The 19,694-nt window shown below is 35.9% G+C and overlaps 1 protein-coding gene across 2 annotated transcripts in view; it reads right to left on the minus strand.

Moving 5' to 3' along the window:
- Positions 1-1,326: 1,326 nt before the first annotated feature.
- The window catches only part of ERO1B (endoplasmic reticulum oxidoreductase 1 beta), a 28,337-nt gene continuing 9,969 nt past the window's right edge, over positions 1,327-19,694 (minus strand). The window contains exons 5-16 of one of the 2 annotated variants that reach the window (XM_027657262.1): positions 17,456-17,538; positions 15,527-15,600; positions 12,785-12,905; positions 12,649-12,695; positions 11,550-11,561; positions 10,726-10,752; positions 9,262-9,354; positions 8,850-9,096; positions 7,955-8,024; positions 7,246-7,332; positions 5,709-5,842; positions 1,327-4,994 (exon numbers count right to left, since the gene is read on the minus strand). In XM_027657262.1, the coding sequence (XP_027513063.1) occupies positions 4,934-4,994; positions 5,709-5,842; positions 7,246-7,332; positions 7,955-8,024; positions 8,850-9,096; positions 9,262-9,354; positions 10,726-10,752; positions 11,550-11,561; positions 12,649-12,695; positions 12,785-12,905; positions 15,527-15,600; positions 17,456-17,538 (1,056 nt within the window). In that variant the 3' untranslated portion in view covers positions 1,327-4,933. The remainder of the gene's footprint in view (positions 4,995-5,708; positions 5,843-7,245; positions 7,333-7,954; positions 8,025-8,849; positions 9,097-9,261; positions 9,355-10,725; positions 10,753-11,549; positions 11,562-12,648; positions 12,696-12,784; positions 12,906-15,526; positions 15,601-17,455; positions 17,539-19,694) is intronic. The other variant, XM_027657263.1, reaches the window with a different exon arrangement.

The raw sequence follows: 19,694 nt of genomic DNA on the forward strand, positions 1-19,694 counted from the left end.
TACTGTCTTTCTCCTTCCCCATGTAAAACAAATACTGTAACTCAATCCACACATTGCTTGAGAAAAATGTAGTACTTCTAGCAATCTTTACTAGATTACTAGAATAAAAGTAGTTCCTTCATTTTGAGGTGTACTACAGTAGCCTCAAATAGTGGACAGGCTTCATGTTTTCCTCATGCTCAACTTCAGGAAGCCCAAGTAATCAAGAATTCTTATGTACATTTCACCAAGTATCTACAGGGGAAAAAAACCAAAGGGATGGGGAATAGATCTGATCAGATCTGCTTGAAAGCCAAAAGCATAGTAGTGCCACACTCACATGTTGAGTCTTCCACAAGTTCTTTGGGCTTTAGGGTCTTCAAGTCAAAGTATGAACCTTGCCTCCAGCAGAAGTAAACTGTTTGCCCTCCCAAAGCTTCCATTGCCTTCTTCACGTATGTGCATTGAAGAAAAAAAGCCAATTAAACTATCAGTAAGAGATTAAAAAAGGTGCCACGGGGTTGAGAGAACAGAAATTTTATTAAACCCTTTGAAGTTCTACAATCATGTTTGTACAAAACTTCCCGAAGACCTAGTGCAAGAGAAGTCTGCAGGAATTACATTTCCCTTACAGTATATACAACTGCACAGAGAATCTTGCACTTAAAAACAAGCTGAGGCCCTATACCACAGTATGCATGCAAAAAAGTGGAATGACAAGTGACTATAACTAACCATAGTAACAAATTAAATACTCTCAAACACAAGAGATTTAAACAACACTGACAGGTAAGATCTTTAAATTAAATCAGTATAATTATCACCACCTGTGTAACAGGTACTTACCCACCTAAACTGGGGATGAAATATGTGTATCAAATTTTTAGTAAGATAATTTGTTAAAAATGCACACATGGAAAGAAACAGAGCTGCAGAAACCCTTCAGGGAAATAATTTCAACACGAAGAATCCCTTTGGGTGAACCAATCAAAAAATGTTATTTACAGATCTGATTTTATAAGCTATTCTAAAAAAGGGACAGAACAAGCTTCATTTCAAAAATAAGCCTTTTTGTCTCTTAAAACAATTGGTCTTAAAGAGGGGCTAATGGATTTCTGATGTGCAGACACTACAGTGCACTGTAAACAGAAACAGATACACAGGTTATCTTCATCTTTTGAATGAAAGTGAAGTGAGATAAAAATCTACTCATCATTTTAAGCTTAAATGAATGTCATAAAAATAATGTAATTTATATAATATCTACCAAGTGTAGTTGAAGGGTAAATGAAAAGCAAAAAATGTATTTTCAAATGAAACCCCAAAAATTACATTCACAAAAACAAGTTGTAGCAGAAAATACTTTAATTTGCATCTTGTAGATTCAAACATAGCAAAGATTCAGAAGTGTTTAGATCTCTGTAAGCAGTTTCAACATTGGTTTTGATTTTAATAAATATTACATTTTAATAGGGTAGCTATATCGAGAAATTGGAAAGTGATGAATTGCTGATTGGTACTTTATAAACATGAGCATCAAGATTATTTACAACACATTACAGGTCATTTCCCAGAAAAGCACAAAGCAAGGTCAGAGAAAGGCAACCCAACCATCAAAACACAACTAAAGAAAGTGTGGCACAGTGTATTTCATGCACATATAATGACAGACAGCACAGCTCATCAGCTGAAAAGTAGGAAAACACTTATTATTCCAGCTTACACAAGTCTCTGTATTTCATTGTTTTAAATCTATATTCTGACCTTTCTCCTCAATTGAAGAGCAAGTTGTTCACAACAGTGCTCTACTTTTTACCTAAGCAGTTTGCACCAAGTCTTTTTTTACCATTTCACACAAGTCTTCTTGACTTAGGAACAATTAAACATTTTTGTCTTCGTCTTCTTGCTACCTCTGGGATTACAATCATTGTGTCATTTGTACAAGGAAATGTTCTGTTACTCTGAAATGAATGACAGACAATGTTGACAAGCTGATCTCCAACAGGGAGCTGGAATTTAAAATAGTTTACAGTTTGTGGACAGTGTAACTAACCTTATTCTTTAGTATAAAAACAGCTGTAAATTTCTAAAATTTAATTGAACATATAAAGAACTAAGTCATCCAACCCACACAGCAAAACTTTATAGGCAGCACAGTCACAGAATGTACATTAAATACAGTAAAAAAAAGATGGTGACAGGAAAATTGTTTCAACCAGATTCATTACATGAAAAATGTTATGTCCCATTTCTACAATGATAGTGAAATGAAACACCTTCCATATTTGATCACTAAGCAAGATGCACCTTCAAGTGCAACAGAACTTCCCCAAACGCAGAATTTGCTGTTCAGTTGCATTCCTGTGTTTCCATGACACAAAGGAGAAGAAAAGCTTCCCATCTCTTTATGTCCTTACCCAAAAGTATTCATCTTGCCTGCATTGTGCCAATGAGGGCTGCAAGGAGCAGGTATCCAGGATTTGCATACCCAAATCTCTCCCCTGTCTCATGAGCAAGTGCATGATGCTGCTTCAGTGTCTGTAGATTTTAGCCAGGCACAGGTGGAAAGAAACCCAAAATAGCAAGTTGCATCCCCAGAAGGAGGTTGGAAGCAATTCACTTTCCCCACAAAGTGAGGGGAAAAAAGGAAGAAACATTTCTGAAACTCGGGTCCTTCCTGGGGTGGCACAGACAATACAATTTTTTTTTTCCATTAGAAAATCCTGCCTAAAGGTTTAGGCACTGTAATATATAACAATACAGATAAATCCCAGGTGTACAGCATTCCTCACACAAGTGAGTCTACAGGTTCTAGCCCTTGCAGGTCTATCTAAAAGGCAAGGAATCAATGGCCAACTGAAAACTACACTCTTTCAGCATATACAATTACTCAGAAGATTTGGATTCTCGGTGTGTAACTCATTTACTAAACACAGCTGTTCACATCTGAGCTAGTTACTTAGATTCCCACCTCAATTTAATGGAGAAAAATAAACTCTACGGTGCAAATAGAGTGCTTCGAGGAGGCCAGGTGAATCCACCTAGACACATCCTGCTCTTCTGCATTAACTAGAAAGAGAAAACCTGTGGTGACTTGCTCAGATACAGCTGCCCACAGGCTAGAGAGTCTACTAGGTAAGAACATAACATTCCTAGACTGGCCTCAGCTTTCCCTAACACCACATTCAATTGGCTTAAACAGGAACTTCTGACTGGATACCAGCTCGTTGCCAATTCATGCAACTATCACCAAAACTTTGTGAGGGTGGTTTAAGTTTTGGTTGGTTTTTTCCCCCTTTTGTCTTCCTCCCCCTTTTATTTAGCTTATCGCAGGTTGACTCAAGGGGACTTGCATTTATAAAAAGTACTGTTCCTCCAGAAAGTAAGTGTCAGCAGGGTAGTCCATTTCCAGTCAGCTAGAAATTTGAGGCTAGTCTGGAAACAAAGGACAGAGTGTATTCCAGCCTTCAGAAAATCTCAGCGGTAAAGGAACACATTATGGAAACCAATACAGTTACAATCAATTCTATAAACAGGTCACTCAGTATCTGGTAGGGTGAAAAATGATTAAGAGCACTTAATTTTGTGAAGACTTGTTTTTAAAAACAAGAGATGTGTCTACACTGTACCAGCACTTTCTACATTCGTAACTCCTAACTTCATTTTTAAACATGCTGGTTTAAAAGAAATGCCTACTTCATTTTAAATTTAAACCAATATTTGGTTGCTACTAACTGGCAATCTGTTTCTGAATTCTGTTCTGACACTGGTAAGTTATCACTGACATTAGTGGACAATGACACATGAATAGTTTCTTATTCTATGAAAGTAATGCTATTAACATACCCGTTTTTTACACTGAATATCCTTTTAAAGAAGAGACAGGAAGGGTTTGCATAGATAGAATATGTGGTATTAAACATCACTATGATTATGAATTTTAAAAAGCATCCTTTTTTTTAAAAGTGACTACAAAAACAAGTTCTTTTTACACTGATCTTTTAACATAGCACTCAGACATAACTCACAGAGAGCAAATTTATTTCCATGGCTCAAAGATCGAAGTGTGCTATTTTAACATTTTAGACATTAAAAAGACAATTTCCCGAAACTGAACTTGTGATTACAATCCAGAAAATAATATGGAGCAAATTTGATTGACTGAGGCTTTTCAGATAGCAGCACTCCACTAACCATCTCCCCCTGCCCTGACCTCCACCCCCAAGCAAATGCAGGTAGCTAAGGAGCTGCAGAAAAGTCACTTCCAACTGTGCTGCAAAGACAAGGTAGTAATTTTAAAGAAAAGAAATTCTAAAAAACACAACTCAAGGGAAAAAAAATTTTGATCTCAGCATGATGCAAAGCAGCTCAGTATGAAATCAAATTTTCTGTTCAGTAAATTTGCTACTTTTAGGTAAGTTTCATTATTATGGTAAGAAGCCAGAACTCAGCAAGAGCCTTATTTTCTATCTGTAGTTTGGTGGTGGTTGTTGTTGTGCTGGTTTAGGTCCTTCCCCCCCCCTTCTTTTTGACTGTCAGAACTTCACTAAATCCTCAGAATATACTGAAGCTCAATAACCAGGGAGAGACAAGAAGTGACCCCCCTCTCTCAGGACAGGCCAAGTCAGGGTGAAGGTACATATGTTTTCATATAAAGAAGCTGTCTCAGAAAGACAAGGAAATGAGAAAATTTATGAAGTTTCAGTACAACAGAACTGTGAGCAGAGAACTTAAAAAATAAACAGATCGGCATAATTTACACATTTAAAAACTATATATTTCATTCATAAATATATTTTCTAATTAATAACTTTTTCTAGTTTAAACATAAATATTCAAGTTGGTATTTGATTTTATTTTTTATCAGTTCATGTGAGTCCTGTAAGGATCAGTTCCTTCTGCTCAATGCAGTCATGTAAATGATCTTCACTAATGGGTTGTGCAAAGGCCTTCATTACCTAGTTTTTTGTAATAGAACTTTAAAATTCTGCAACTCTTTTATACTTGTGGAAAGCCTGTAAAACAAAAAAAGCACCTAAATGTTATTAAATCAGATGTGAAAGAGACGTACAAATCATCACATGCATGGGGACTTTTTCTTTCTTTGTTTTTTTTCCCCCAACACAATTCTGTTCCAAAGATTAACACACTTAAGATACACTTTCTCTCAAAAGATCTCCTATCTGACTCCCCATTTGCATATATATTTATATAACATACTACAGTAATTAAAGTTTATATGTTTAAATGTCCCAGCTTCATTAAACATATAAAAATCCATAAGCAGAGATAAAGTTTATTACTTTCTTTTTGTTTAATTAGATTGTTTAAACAGGAACAGATTGTTATAATCAAGATATGAAGAACTAACATGATGAACAAAGCAAGAATCATTTACAGCTGTTAAAATGTTCATCATCTGAATGCAGTAAATTTAAAAAAAATTAATCATAAACTCTATTTAAGAGACTAAAATCCACCTTCCACAAGATGAAATTTATGAGATTTGAGATAGAGAGATGAATTAGATTCAAACACAGAACGATGACCAAGGCTAATAATAAGCACTCCACATGCTCAGTTTGAGGGCATTAAGTTTATCAATATCACTAATGGTAATTCAGCCTTTAAAAAGCTATAGCTACATGTACAACACCATCTTTCCACAAAGCCTGAGCACTGACACTGAAGTTTTATGTTTCTCTACTACACAAATAATAACACCTTACCTTCCAAAGGCATTTACAAGAGCAACTATTTCTTGTCGCGTGAGTTGAAAACCTTTTGATGGGCTATTCTCAGGAAGGCTCTGTATTTCTTTCTCAGAAAACAAGATCTTCAGAGCAGTTCCTAAGCCTTGAGTCTACAAAAAAAGTTAGATCACTCCTTCAAACACTTGGAAAACCATAAAAACTTTCAAAATTACTAATCCAGGCAAACTGTAGTATCAATTCTTATTTCCCAATATCTCAACCCAAATAACTGCACACAAATCAGGGCACTGATGGAAATGCATGCCACCAGTTGTGTACCAGGTTCAGTCAGTTATTTAAGAACATTTGTTTCCTCATGTAACTTGCTCTTCATCCTTCTATTTTTAATATCTTCTTTCCCCATCTCTTTTCTTCTTGGCCACATATATGAAAATATGCCCACTGCAACACTTCCATCTCCCTCCTGCCCCTTACTTTACAGATGTCCCACCGCTGATGGAGCACATCTCCCCTTTTCCTCTCCCCTCTCTCTTATAGTCAGACTAAGTTTTCTTATAAGGTATCACAACATGAGTGCTTTTTCCACCTCCAAACCCAGTGGCACACACTGCAGTTTCACTTTCAACCCCTATTTGCTATGCAGAAATAGAACAGAAGCAGCTTTTCTTATTTTTGCATTTAATCTGGTTACAAAGACAACCACTGGATTTTGACAAAACGTGGTTGGAGCTAGCTGCAAGGGAACTTTATAGGTCAGGAAGTCTGGCCCTGTTTCATTTTGAGTGAGAAGGAAAAAACAACAATAGATCAGAAGCATAGGACAGGATAAGTAGAACTCTGGAAATTCAGCAGAGACCACTGAAATTTTGATGTTAGGAACTTCTTTGAAAACTGCACTGACAGGTTCAATGCAATATAGCAGTATAGTATAGCAGGCACTACAAAATAACCATTCTCAGTCTGGACTTAATATTAGTCTTGAGGTTTAAAATATTGTTCTCAGTAAAATAAAAACAGTAAGTGTCCAGAAAATGAAATTGCTTCAACATTCAGCTTTACTGTGCATGTTTGTGTTCATTTGCTGCCTTCTGCGTAAACTGTGAAAATCTGAATTACTTTTTCTTATGCCTCAATTTGTGGTGTTAAATATCACACTGGATTTTCTAACAAGTAAATGCTGTTTTTACAGGAAGGTTTCCCATAGGTGATTCTACAAGGCTCATCTGATCAATGAATACAGATAAGATACTGACTATCAGTAGTAATTCATCATGAAACGTCTGTTTTAAATGCATCTCTTTCAGGAGAAAAACTCTACCTTCTAGTAAACTAAACAGCCTTTGACTAAATAAAATATTTTTAACTTTTTTTTTTAAATTGTTTAACAGTGAATTAGACACATGTTTATTTTTAATACACAGGTAAGGATATCAAGGACCAACTCTGTGCGGAAAGTCTGAATGCTAAGGTAAGAGGCATCCTGTCAAAATGAAATGGATGCTTATCTTGGAATCTGCCCTTGCCATGAACACACACACAAAATAAACTGTACCTGCAGCTTGCCCCACAGCCTGCATTTGTCACATCCAACACAGTCCATTATGCGGGATATGTTCTTGAAATGCAATCTGAATTCTTCCTATCAGTCAAAAGCAAAATAAAAAATGTTAAGTTAATGTACAGAACTAGAAGTTTAACAAATTTAGTACCATTAGAATATCAACTCTCTCTTACCAAAACTGAATAAAACCACCGCCTTTTGTAGTCAGGCCATAACAGAGGTCCACATAAACCCAGTTACAGAGCTCACATTAGGTTCCCATGTCTAGGAGCTATGCTTTTCTAACGTTAAGTCTAACATTATATTACATGATAATATACTGTGTATTATAAGGCATCAGTTTTTAAAACAAACGTGACTGCGCTGGGGGTGTTTTTTTGGAGATACCTATGTGAAACAGATATTCTATTTAAAAATAAACACCACTGCATCTACTGGTAATACTAATTCAACTCATTTGCCCCACCACAGTCCTGATGGCAGACTCAAGGCACAAAGCCAGAGATTTCAGTCTGCTTGGATCAGGACAGCAGCTGATTACATACAGTGGATTATAAGGCCACAGATACAACTCTAAGTTTTTATCCCTACCTTTTCTACTGTCAGCAGTATGATTCTGGTAGGGAGAAGGGTTTTCTAAAATAAGACAACTTAATTCCAAAATGGGTATTTTGGGTGTAATTCAGAAAACTAGCTTTACCTTTAATGACTTGGCTCCTTTTTTATCTCCAGCAAACATGGACTTTTCATCGAAGTGCATATGGAAGGACCTAATAAAGACAAAATGTGATCAAAACAAATGCATAACTACAACTGGCATAAACTACAATGTTCAATCAAGCTTGGTGAGCAGTTGATGCCGTAAGTGTAAAACACATTTCAGAGTTCCTAGTCTTTGCAGATTACCCTAAAAAAATTACTCGATAGTATCAGTTTTACTATTTAATCACTGTAACTTGAAATCTGCTATTCACAGTTTTATTCTAATATACACTGAAATTGGCTTAATTTTTTCATTCCAATTGATTGTTATCTGACCATATGTCAAATATGTAGCAAGACTATAATTAGGGACAGCAATAAAGCCACACGACATGTTAACAATCACAAAAACTAGCAAAAAGGAGAGCAAAGGAACTGAACTTAAGAATTTTCCAGAGCAAAAAGAAGAAAGAAGGGATGGATAAACCACCACACGTTAAGTCTATGATAAGAGCTGGATTACTCAGTGGATCATTAAAAGACTGCATGTACTACTTTCCTTTTCAGAATAAATCATGTCCTGGTCAATCATGTGCATCTTATATTGAAAAAGATCAGAAAGAGCAACATACAGGGAATAGCCCAGGGTGTCATGTGGTTTGGGTTTTTTTGTATTTGTTTTTCCAGTTTTTAAAGATTGGTATATTCAAACCTCGAAAATATTAATTTCTCCTGTCAAACGTACAAATTCATGTTGATCTCTCCCATTACTTAATTTTATGTCTTCACTCCACTCTGATTCTTGTCCTATCCTATCAAGAGGTTGCCTATGCTCACTTCCGAATATAACTGAGAATTTCAAACTACTGAAAAAAAATAATTCTATGCCTTACTTTGTATCCCGGAAGATATCGAGTAAGAGAGCTTTAGATTCAGCATCCTCATGGCCATTTCCGGTGTAAAGGTCAACAACTGAGCGCTCAAAGTACGGGGCAACCTTTGACAAAGCACGCAGCTCTATCAAATATAAGAAATACAAGTTTTTGAGCCTCCTTGGTCCTTCTCCTTTCGTTTCGACAGGGTCAAAGCGGCGAGTGAACTCTTTCACATTTGGTCCCCAGCGAGGCTTCCCCCAGGTTTCTACACAGAGGAAAAAAAAAAAAGGGCAGGGGGATTAAAACATGTATTTAGAAAAAGAAAGCAACTAAGTATACACCAAAAACTTTCAAAAAAACCCAAAATACATATTACAGATACTGCAGAATCCCATTCCATAGTAAATTCAGTAATTTTACCTAGACTTACCTTCAAGAAGGTAATTTGCACACAGATGCAAGTTGATGCTAGCATGAAGCCCAGAAATGAGTTTATAAAACACTCTTTTCTCAAGACAAAGACCTGTCCAGGAAAAAAGACAAACAGATCCCAAACTAAATACTAGAAATAATTTATTAAAATGAATATACCTTGCAAGTCTGCATTGTTAACTTCCAAGAGTCACAATTACAGCATTGTTAATAAGCCCTTATATCCCATCATAGGAAAACTTTATCTCCTATTTTTTATATAAAGCAATACTGAGAATGAAGTTTGACATTTCTTGCTTTGTATTTCAGTGTTCTTAAACACAGTCAAATAAGTATCAGGTCAATTGTGGTACAGACAAATTGCCATGCAAAAATAAGATGCTTATATTGTTTAAGTAGTAAATTTGAAATAATGAATTTTGATAGTATGGATGCCAGAAATATACTGTGACCCATCTTAATTACAACTAGAGCTACCACTGAGTTAGTGGAGTGGCCTTACATAAAAGCATCAAAAGCCCCAGAAAACCTCACAGCGTTGGAAAACAGCAAAAGTACTTCTTCGCAGCTCTACTGTAAATTCACTGAAGACTTAAATGCACAGAACAAAACCTTGGAAAATATGACTTTGATGAATACAGACTTCAAGAATGTACACAGAAATACAGTGGCATTGAGTGGTCAAAATATAATTTATACGTAGAAACTACTTATAATTCCACTTAGAACTGAAATTTGAGTTTGTTCCTTTCTCAAAGATACATTTGGGTGACTTCCCTGTCACTCCAATCTCCAAAAAGGGAAGCCTATCTGCAAGGCTGAAATGTGTCCTCATTTACAGATGTCACATTTTTAAAGGTGTGTAAATTTATATTCTTTCCTACAATAGCATCAGCTAAGAGATTTTCAACTAGACAAGTAAAGGCTTATGAAATGTAGAACGAACTAATTTTAAAATTAAGTACATTTAACCCACTTAATTTTCTGCACACATCCAAATGAGATTTTGATTGCTACTACTGCCATAATAAAGAGAAAATTGCTTTGCCTTCTGAACACACGTTATACTTATGTTAGATACACACAGTATACTTATGTTAGATTCTACAGTGGGAAAAGAACCATCAAAATCTTTAATGTTCTTTAAAGCTGTTTCCAAATAATAACGCTTACCCATAATTACTACTACTAATGTCCCTGCTTAAATGTCTAAAATAACCAGAAAATTCAAAGTAACTGGAAGTGAACTCCCCTGTTATAAAAGACAAAACACTTAAAGGTTCAAGGAGTATACCATCTAAGTGAATCAGAAGATTTCCAAAGACCCTCAAGTAAAGAAATATTCTTTGAATGACAGAATATACTAAAGTTATAATTTACTAAGAAGCCTACACTATGAAAAATGCTACAGCGTTTCTTCTAGTGAATTTAACATTATATTAACCCATCCAAGAGCCTTTACCTTCTAGCCATGTGTAGAAAGATTCTCCTGTAAATACAAAGCACACAGTTAAATGAAGAGTATTCATTTTCAACATTACAGTATCTTTAGATTACTATGCATACTAACATTAGCTGGCACCTGGACATAAAGCTAAATAATTTAGCTGTTAAATGAGAATAGGCACTGAAATGGCTGAACTTTGAGAGTAGTTTAAATCTATTGGGGTCAGAATAGGAGAAATACAAGAACGAGCATGACTAAGCTACTGATGAGGGCATTCAGCAATGTATGGAAGCACAAATCTGATGATATGCACTAGTGGTGAAAGATGTGACAGCAGAGTGGAATTATATGTGACAGCCTTTACCTTGACTGATACTGTCAGAAGGCTTCACTTAGATCTTTTTGCCCAAGAGGTTTCAGTTGACTGAAAAATCTTAGTCTGTCACTGTAGACAGACCAAATGCTTTCCCCCCACTCTCTTCCCATCTTCCCAAAATCATGGACATTCAAGAAAGTACACAAAAAACTGTCCCTTTTCTTTTAAGGGATCTGACATCAGTATCAATGGGGTTCTGGAGAAGCTAATAACATTATTACAAACACATTCTGTTACAAGGATAAGAATCAACAAGGGAACTGTGTTTTGCTCTTATCCACTCCTTCCCACTACTCCAAATGCAAGAATGATCCAAATAAAAATATTTTCTGATCAATAATCTGCATAAAAACATAACTTTCCTGCTCTCTAATTCAATAACCATAAAGTGAACAAATCACAAGTCCAAAACTCCCTAACGCTTACTTCATTTCTGCAGGTCAAGCAAAATAAGGTGACTTACCATCATCTCCTCCTTAAGGGGGAAAAAAAAAAAATCCATAAGTATTAAAAGGATAATTTCCACAGCAAAGCAGAAATGAACTACAGACTTTACTATTAACACTGAAAAAAGCACAAGAAATCTTATTTAATCTACAAAAAAATAGGCTACTTTCCATATTTCCATTCTTCCTCCTCAAGACCACATGAGACTTAACACATTATAAAAATGAAAGTCACTAGGAAGTTGAAATCTTAGTACCAGCTGATTTACATATTCTTGAAAGTTATGTTTTAGGTTCAGAAAGATGGTTAGGAAGTAATTTTCTTCAGTCTGCATTGTTCAACAATCTGACCAGTGTTTCTTTCTGATATTCTGATCTCTGCATTAAACTGTTCTTACAATTCTTTTTTATTTGTGTATACCAGCAATATATCAGCTTTTAGTAGTTATAAATACTGAGAAATCTTGATTTTATAATGGATGGTGCATTTTTTAACTCAGTCTATTGGCTAATAGTTAACTTTTAAGAGAAATGAGACACACTGACAGGGGAAAGCTGATTCATTTGGAACACCAGGTTATAGTTTTCAATTTAAATTTTAAAACCTAAACCCCAAGTCATTAGCATAATTTTCTTAAACATTCTTGCAGAAAATTAAGCCCAAGTGCTCACTCCTCCTTCAAATAATGCAATTATTTGTACACTTGTAACACATCACATATTATGGATCAAAAATTTACAGCTCCATTACACTAAAGTAAGTATGAGCTAAAGTGATTAAATTAAATGCTTTAGGAAAAAAGAAACAAGGTAAGAACACAAGAGTGCATCCAAATTGGAAAATCAGTGTGACACTAAACAGCTTTGAGACTTACACTACAGTTTCCACATCAGCTCCCCTGACATTAATAAGCCCATTCATATGCAGAAGATTAGGCATGTATGTAATCAAGTACCACAAGCCTTAGTCTAAATATTGAAAATGTACAGCTACTTCTACAGAGGAAATTAAAAAAGCAGAAAGCACACCTACAGACTGAAGATTGCTATTGTCATCACTGCAATAGTCACTACGTTAAAAGAAATGCATTGGAAAATAAAACAGGTAAGACCCACCCCTACTAGGCGCCAGTGGATTTAAAGGACGATAGACAGATCGAGGCCTAGAAAATAAGTTAGAAAACACAAAGATCAGTTTTAAGCTAAACTGAGGTGCAATTATAAGAAACAGACTTCCTCTTCCCCCAATTACTTAAAGCAGTTTTCTTCATAGATGCTGTTCCATACTCTCCAAGCAGAAGGCCCCTTGTATCCAGTGTAACGTTCTGGGTTCAGCAGCAAATCCACATACTGTGCATCTGGAGATCTCTCATCTAAATAGGAAAACTTTTGTTACGTATGCTAACTGATCAATTAAAAAAGATTTAATTTAAACAGTCACACAGAACTAGATACAAATAAGAGGTCTCATATAATACTATTCAATCTTCCAGTTGGATTATAAATGCCTTGTACATAAGAATACAGCAATATACAGGCTAAATACAAAGCTCAAAAGTATATTATTTATTCCAAAGTCTCCTGTGTGTCCCTATTTTGTACAGTGTCTGATCATCATCTACGTGGCTTCTCCAAGTCCACCATAAACACTTGACATGCAGTGTGTTCTCTCACCCTATGCTAAGATACAAACAGTGTTTTGTTTTAAATGGGCTTCAAATTCAGGGTTTATTTGTCTGGCAGTATTCAGTTGAGAGGGTTGCTTTTTTGAAATGGGTACACTGCATACAGGGGATTCTTAATAAAGACAGGGTCAAAGTAGTACATCTTGTAGTTGGTAGATACTGTATATTTATTTGCTAAATCCATTATTTCTTCAAATACCCTTGTATACTGGCAGAAAAGTCTGAATCACATTGCTTAACTAACAAACTTTCAGCATATTTCAGAACAGTCTGTTGGTTACAGCAAGAAGTACATTATTTAAGCAGCATTTCAACAAATTATACCCTCATCTCTGAGGTTCACTACAAATTCAGGCAGTTTATCCAAAGAAAATTGTCAAACTGCTTAAAAACTCCGTAGAAATAGGAACTTACGTTTTGAGCTACAACCAGTAAAAAGCAGGAAGAATTCTACCCTCTTTGAAATTCTAGGTCAAAACCAATTCATGCTTAAACAGACCCCACATACAATACAAGCCAATAGTCTTATTCACAGGAATAGGCCAAGAAGTGCCATGTAGTATTTCTTCAGACATTAAAAAAAAAAAAGCCACAGAAACAGAGAGCAAAACTGCTCTAAACAAAAGGGGATGATTCTGCATGAGCACTTAAGCATCACTTCGGCAGCAGTAGCAAAAACAAAGAGAAGAGATGCACAGCAACACAATGAGTGCCAGGTGAAAGAAAGTCAAATTACAGCTTTATTTATTTATTTGGCAGTGTGGCTAATCCAAGCAGTTACTATGCTTCCTGGTCACTTCAGGTCTCCACTTTTTCTTCTTATTATCCACATACAACTGAGTATACATGCATTGGGGAGCCATGCAACAGAAAGGTGGAAAGCTGACCTGGGTTACTAGGTATTTTTCAGCTAGATCGATCCCCTTATCTAGTTTATCATTAAACCCCCCAAAAAAGACAGTAAAAAGTAAAACTGATTATGTGGTTCTGTGCTACAGCTGAGTTAATTAAGAGCTCTTTCACCACCTGGAAGAGAGGAGAGAAAGAGAGCAAAGGTTTCTCCTTCCTCCCCATCACTCCCAGTGGTTATTTTCTCTCACTCTCCCTGCTTCAGCTCACAAATGCACACAATAAGCCAGCTGATCACAACAATGTGGGAGATGGCAGGGAGATGTCAACTTACTGTCCCGCTGTTTAAGTAAGCTGAACCAGTTTGCCATGCAGAAAGATGCACACCAGAGCCAGTGCAAAAAAAAAAAAAAAAAAGGCACCAGAAGAACATAGCTGGAGAAAGTACATCCTTCTTCAGCAGGGCATGAGAGATGGAGTTAAAATCAAGAACTACTTAAGTTAGCATTACTTCTAAAAAAATGCTGCTGAACTATACCTTTCCCAGCTGAGTACTCTTAAAAAATGTACTTAGACAACTTGCAGATAGTAGAGACAATAGCAGCTTAGTGCATATAACAGGTCAGATCTGCAGTAATGCTCACCAGCTCCTACAGAAACAGCCTAAACAGAAAAGGCTTACAGATCAGACACAGCAGAAGCACTGAAAGAGAACTGCAATTGGTAAGTCCACTGCAGCTGCTACTTTCTCAGGTGACACCAAACATAAGCCGAAAGGTAAATGAAAACATCTAGCATTATGCCCTAAATATTCCTAGCATAGAAAGCTTTCTAAGGTGTTTATTAAAAAGAACTTAAGCAGACATTTCTGAACTTGGCAATTCTCATGCTTATCTGAAAAACATTCCTTTGAGCTTTGAACATTACAAGCAAATAAAAAGACTCACATACGCGGAGCAGAGGGAAGACAATCTAATATCCTAATGTTTTAACAATAAGAAAGTCCTTACAAATAAGCGTGCAGAGATCATTTGGAAACAGCAAGGCTGGAAGAAGAAAAAACTCAGTCCAAGCATAGACAGAATAGCAACAAAAAATAATGCAGTAGTAAGAAACTGAATCAGCTGCAAGTAATTTGTCCTATATTTGTGCTAAATGCAATTTCTTGAAAGAAGCTTTTAAAAAATATATATGCTGCCCCCTCCCCAATTTACCTCCTTTTTTATTTCCATAAAAATTTCCTGTTCACTATACTAACAAGAGATAACAGTGAATGTGCACTGTGTAGGCTACAAAATTCTTCTTGTAAAATTACAAAAATGATATGAATTGTCACACTTCCACTTAGGACAAAATTAAAACCTTTTAAAAATGATTATTTGCAGAGAAACTATGATATTTTGTGGTTTTTTTAAGATGCAGTAAATAAAACAAACACTGAAAAAGCTTAAACATTTTACCATCAAGTTCACAAAAATGATCCTGTGAATCATCGTATCTTGCCCAGTCAATGAAAGCCTCCTTACTTTGGTTACTGAGGGGAGAAAAATACATCCCATTTTAAACTTTTAAAGTAACAACATCAATAAGAGCTACTGAAAGAAATACATTCCACATATAGCAGTTAACTCAGAACTGAATTCTGAGTTACTGTATCTGAAACTCGAGAATATATGGAGTTTTGGCTTGTTAATTGCCTAGAGAGTCAAGCAGGTATCAACTGCAATATTTTTAAAAGTCACCTTATTGTTGACACACAGATTTCACCATCATTATTTGAATGAACTGAGCAGTGGGTCCTCTTCCTTCAGTTAGAGCTTGGTAAAGGATGTTCATAGCATTCGTTTTTAACACTTTTCAAAGTACTAATTTTCATAATCTGTACTTTCAATGAAACCTACAATAGTTAGCCTTGCTTTTTACTGGGAGACTGGGTGTAAAAATCCCCCTTCCAAGCTAAATTACTCTATGAACATGATTTGTCATAAGCCATTTAAATAATAATGGTATTCCACTCACTCTAGCATTTTCAGAAGTGCTAGAGAGACAAGTGTGCCAGAGAGACAAGTGTTGAAGTTCCCATACTATGAAACACAAATAGTGCCAAAAGCTTACTTCTTTGCCTATGTGCAGCACAGAACTATTGATGCTGCACTACTGACAGCAAAATGTAAGCAAAGTTAAGGTTCGGAACTCTGCTCCAGGCTGAAGAGAAGCACCTTGAAATAATGAAAACTACCTATCCCATTTGATTGAATCAGTAATAGCTCAATTTTACAAACAGAGGCAATTCTACCATAAGATAAATTTCTAACCACCTGCCAAATCACAATAGGAGATTTTATACTCGGCATTAAGTGAGGAAATTCTCTGGTAATTACCAGAAGGCAAGATTTGATTATTACAAGAAACACAACTGATAAAGGAAAATAATTCAAAACCATGAGGATGATACACTCCTAGGCAGAGAACACGGAGGTTTGCCTACAAAGCACAAAGTCTTCCTGCACTTGCAGAATCCATTACCTGCCCTCTCCCAACTTTAATCGTCTATCCTACTCTCACAAAGGCATTCTCTTTAGGTCTCCATTTTTATATTCAATCTCATGTTCTTTTGCCCTACAGAAGTGGAACAGAGTTAATAGTTTCTTATTTCTCCTAAAAAACCTTGGATAAAGGCTCTTCCCAGTTTGGTTTAACACACCACACACCAGGCAGAAGCAGTTGGTTTTTCATGGAACAAGAAAGTTTCAACACCTCTATCAGGTAGAACTGCTGCAATTTCTGGCCAAAGACACCACATGTCTCCATCAACAGTGAACAATTCATTTTTCTATTTTTATTTTGCCAAGGTAAGTAACCTAATAGAATGCTAGGTTTCCTAAATGCTGTTCCTCACACTTTTGTACTCAGGGGCAACACCATCCTGCAGAATTCCTCCCACCCAACCTTGACAGTGCCATGAAAGAGCAGGGAATTGATCCAACCTTCAAATAACTTTGCCAACAACAAAAGTAACTCACAAGCTCCCTGATCTGGTTCACTGAATGACCACAAACAGGCACATCAGTGTAACAGTGGGACAGAGCAGGACAAAATCTCTTAATCCATCACAGTAGTCAAGAACAAAGAGTAGAAAAAAGGTGGGGTTATTTGCAAGTTTCCTCTGACTCTTGATGCTCTTTTAAATAATATCAAAATGTACTTTAACCAAAAAAAAAAGTCTACTTAACACCTTTACCTTTAGATGTTCATGCATCGTTTCATATTTCCTTTCTAATGGGTTATGGAAAGAATGAAGAACAAAAACCAGCACATTGCCCAAACCAGACAGACAAAATAAAATGTTCCTTACTATTTTTGTACTGTTGATATAAATCACAACATACCTTAAGGTACTGTTAACTGCTCCCAGTTTGTTAGCTTGCTCACAGTCTTCCAATTCTTTGGAATTGTTTGCCACTTTCGAATACTGTAAGAAAGGTCATATTTAATATGTAAATTAATTACTTAAAATACTCTAAGAACAGGTGTTGTGAAAATTATTTCTAAGTTTAGCAGTGAATTGCCTGGTATCAGAGAAAAATCTTCAGATTCTAGAAGCAGCAAGTACTTCTGAAACACTTCTTAATTCTATTTTTTTCTTCACTTAATTTCATCAGGTTGATTTCACTCATTATTTAACGACTACAGAAAGTTCAGCTAAAGATGCCAAAATTCTGTTTTGCTTTTTTTTTTAATTGAATTCTCTTATGTTATGAAACACCCTAAACGGAATGTTTCAGATAGTTATTCAGTCTCATAAAAGGACCTTGAAAGACAAGCAATGTCACACCTTGTATATTGCAAGTATATCCATACCTCATTTTATTTATCATTTCAGTAAGTATATTTATCAGTTTTGGCTATTTTACTCATGTTTCATTTAATCCAACTCATTGGCTTGCTTTCGATGTGCATAGGATTGGAAGAGAGGCTTTTCCTGCTGAACTCAAATGTTGTGTATTTTAAAGAGACAATTTAAGTATTTAAGCTGAACTTTGATTCTAAAGTATTTTTTAAAAAGTAATCCACTAAAATAGACTTACTTCTGGAACACTTCTAAGGAGAACACTTAAAGAATTAAATATTAAATTTCATTACTCTACGATAATATGGTTATTTTAGCAGGGAATTTCAGTCTGTCAGTTTAAAGCTCAAAAAGTTCTGAAACTTAAAAGGTAGCAACAGTGCTCTCTTAAGAGATAAACAAACTCAATTTTCCCTTTTTTGGTGTTTTTGGATAATAAATGATGATTTTTAAAAGAAAGAATAATCCACTTCTGAGGACAGACTTCTGGTCAAGATGCCAGCGGCAAAGTACCGCCCCAATACTTCTCAAAAAAAGAAAGGATTTAATTAAAACTGTTCATATGAGTGAGCAAGATGACTTGCTTTAAAAAAATGCATTTGCCAGAACTAATACAAGAGATAACAGCAGAATCTACTGAAGACCAAAGAAGTGAAGGAGATTAAAAAACACCAAATAATTCAAACCCTGTCAGGGCCCTCGACCATAACGAATATTTACCCTAGAAGGAACTTCTCACTCAATTTTCCTGGTTTTGACAGATATGGGACCTCATTCTTTAGCGTCATATGGACGTTAAATGGAAAAATCTGAACAAGGAATGGATCTGACCTAGACTGGAACAGATACTGCTGATGAAATAACGTACTGAGATGCTGAAGTAAACATTCTGCATGTCTAGAACTGCAAACCAATCCCTACCCTGAAGTGAAAAAAGGTTACTGCCAAGATTATACTCCTAAATTTAAGGTTTCAAATACAATGAACATTCAAGTCTCAAAACATGTTTCCAGCCTTCCCTATTCTACTGTGTTTAACAGCAATAGCTATCAGTGCTCTGTGACCCCTGACAAGATCAGGACAAAGAATCTGTTCCTGCCAAGCAGGATCTCTTAAGAGTAGTTTCTGGAAAAAAAACTGAAAAGAGAAGGGTAGGAAGCAAATTACTAAGTTAAATGCTGTAACCTCGAGTTACTGCATCCTGCCCCTTGCTTCAAAGATTTATACAGCAGCTGTCATGATAGTTCTTTAATCTGTAGCCCCAAAATATGTGTTTACCCCTCAAATGAAACAGGACTATAGAAGGGGAAATTACTGTATGCCCCTCCAACATTATTTCAAAAAGCTAATGTTGGTGTGCAGAATTAAAAAGAGATCCTTTATTGCTAACTGCACTCCTATGGAGAAGCTGTGCAAGTGTAACTTTGGTCTTTGCTGCTAGATGAGCTTTCAAAAGAACTGTTCTCTTTATTGCTCAGCAAACAAACAAAAAAAATCCCCCACAAAGCCTAAATAAAGACAGAAGTTTACAAGCTCCTCTACATTAGAAGAGAAAGGCAATGGGAAACTGCACAGAAGCCACAGAAAACCACTCCACAGGATTCTACCCCAAGTATTTCTACTCAAGAGATTATAGCTCTCACTATTAAAAAGATGCCTTTGGTTGTTTTCATCTTTCCCAGGCAGACATTATCAGGATGAAAGAGGGAAAGTGGACATGTATGTCCCCAGAGAAAAAAGACCTTTTTTTTTTTAACCCAATACCTTATGGATAAGCA

The sequence above is a fragment of the Corapipo altera genome, unplaced genomic scaffold, assembly GCF_003945725.1.
Source record: "Corapipo altera isolate COAL_440 unplaced genomic scaffold, ASM394572v1 2c, whole genome shotgun sequence".
In the NCBI taxonomy this organism is placed as follows: domain Eukaryota; kingdom Metazoa; phylum Chordata; class Aves; order Passeriformes; family Pipridae; genus Corapipo; species Corapipo altera.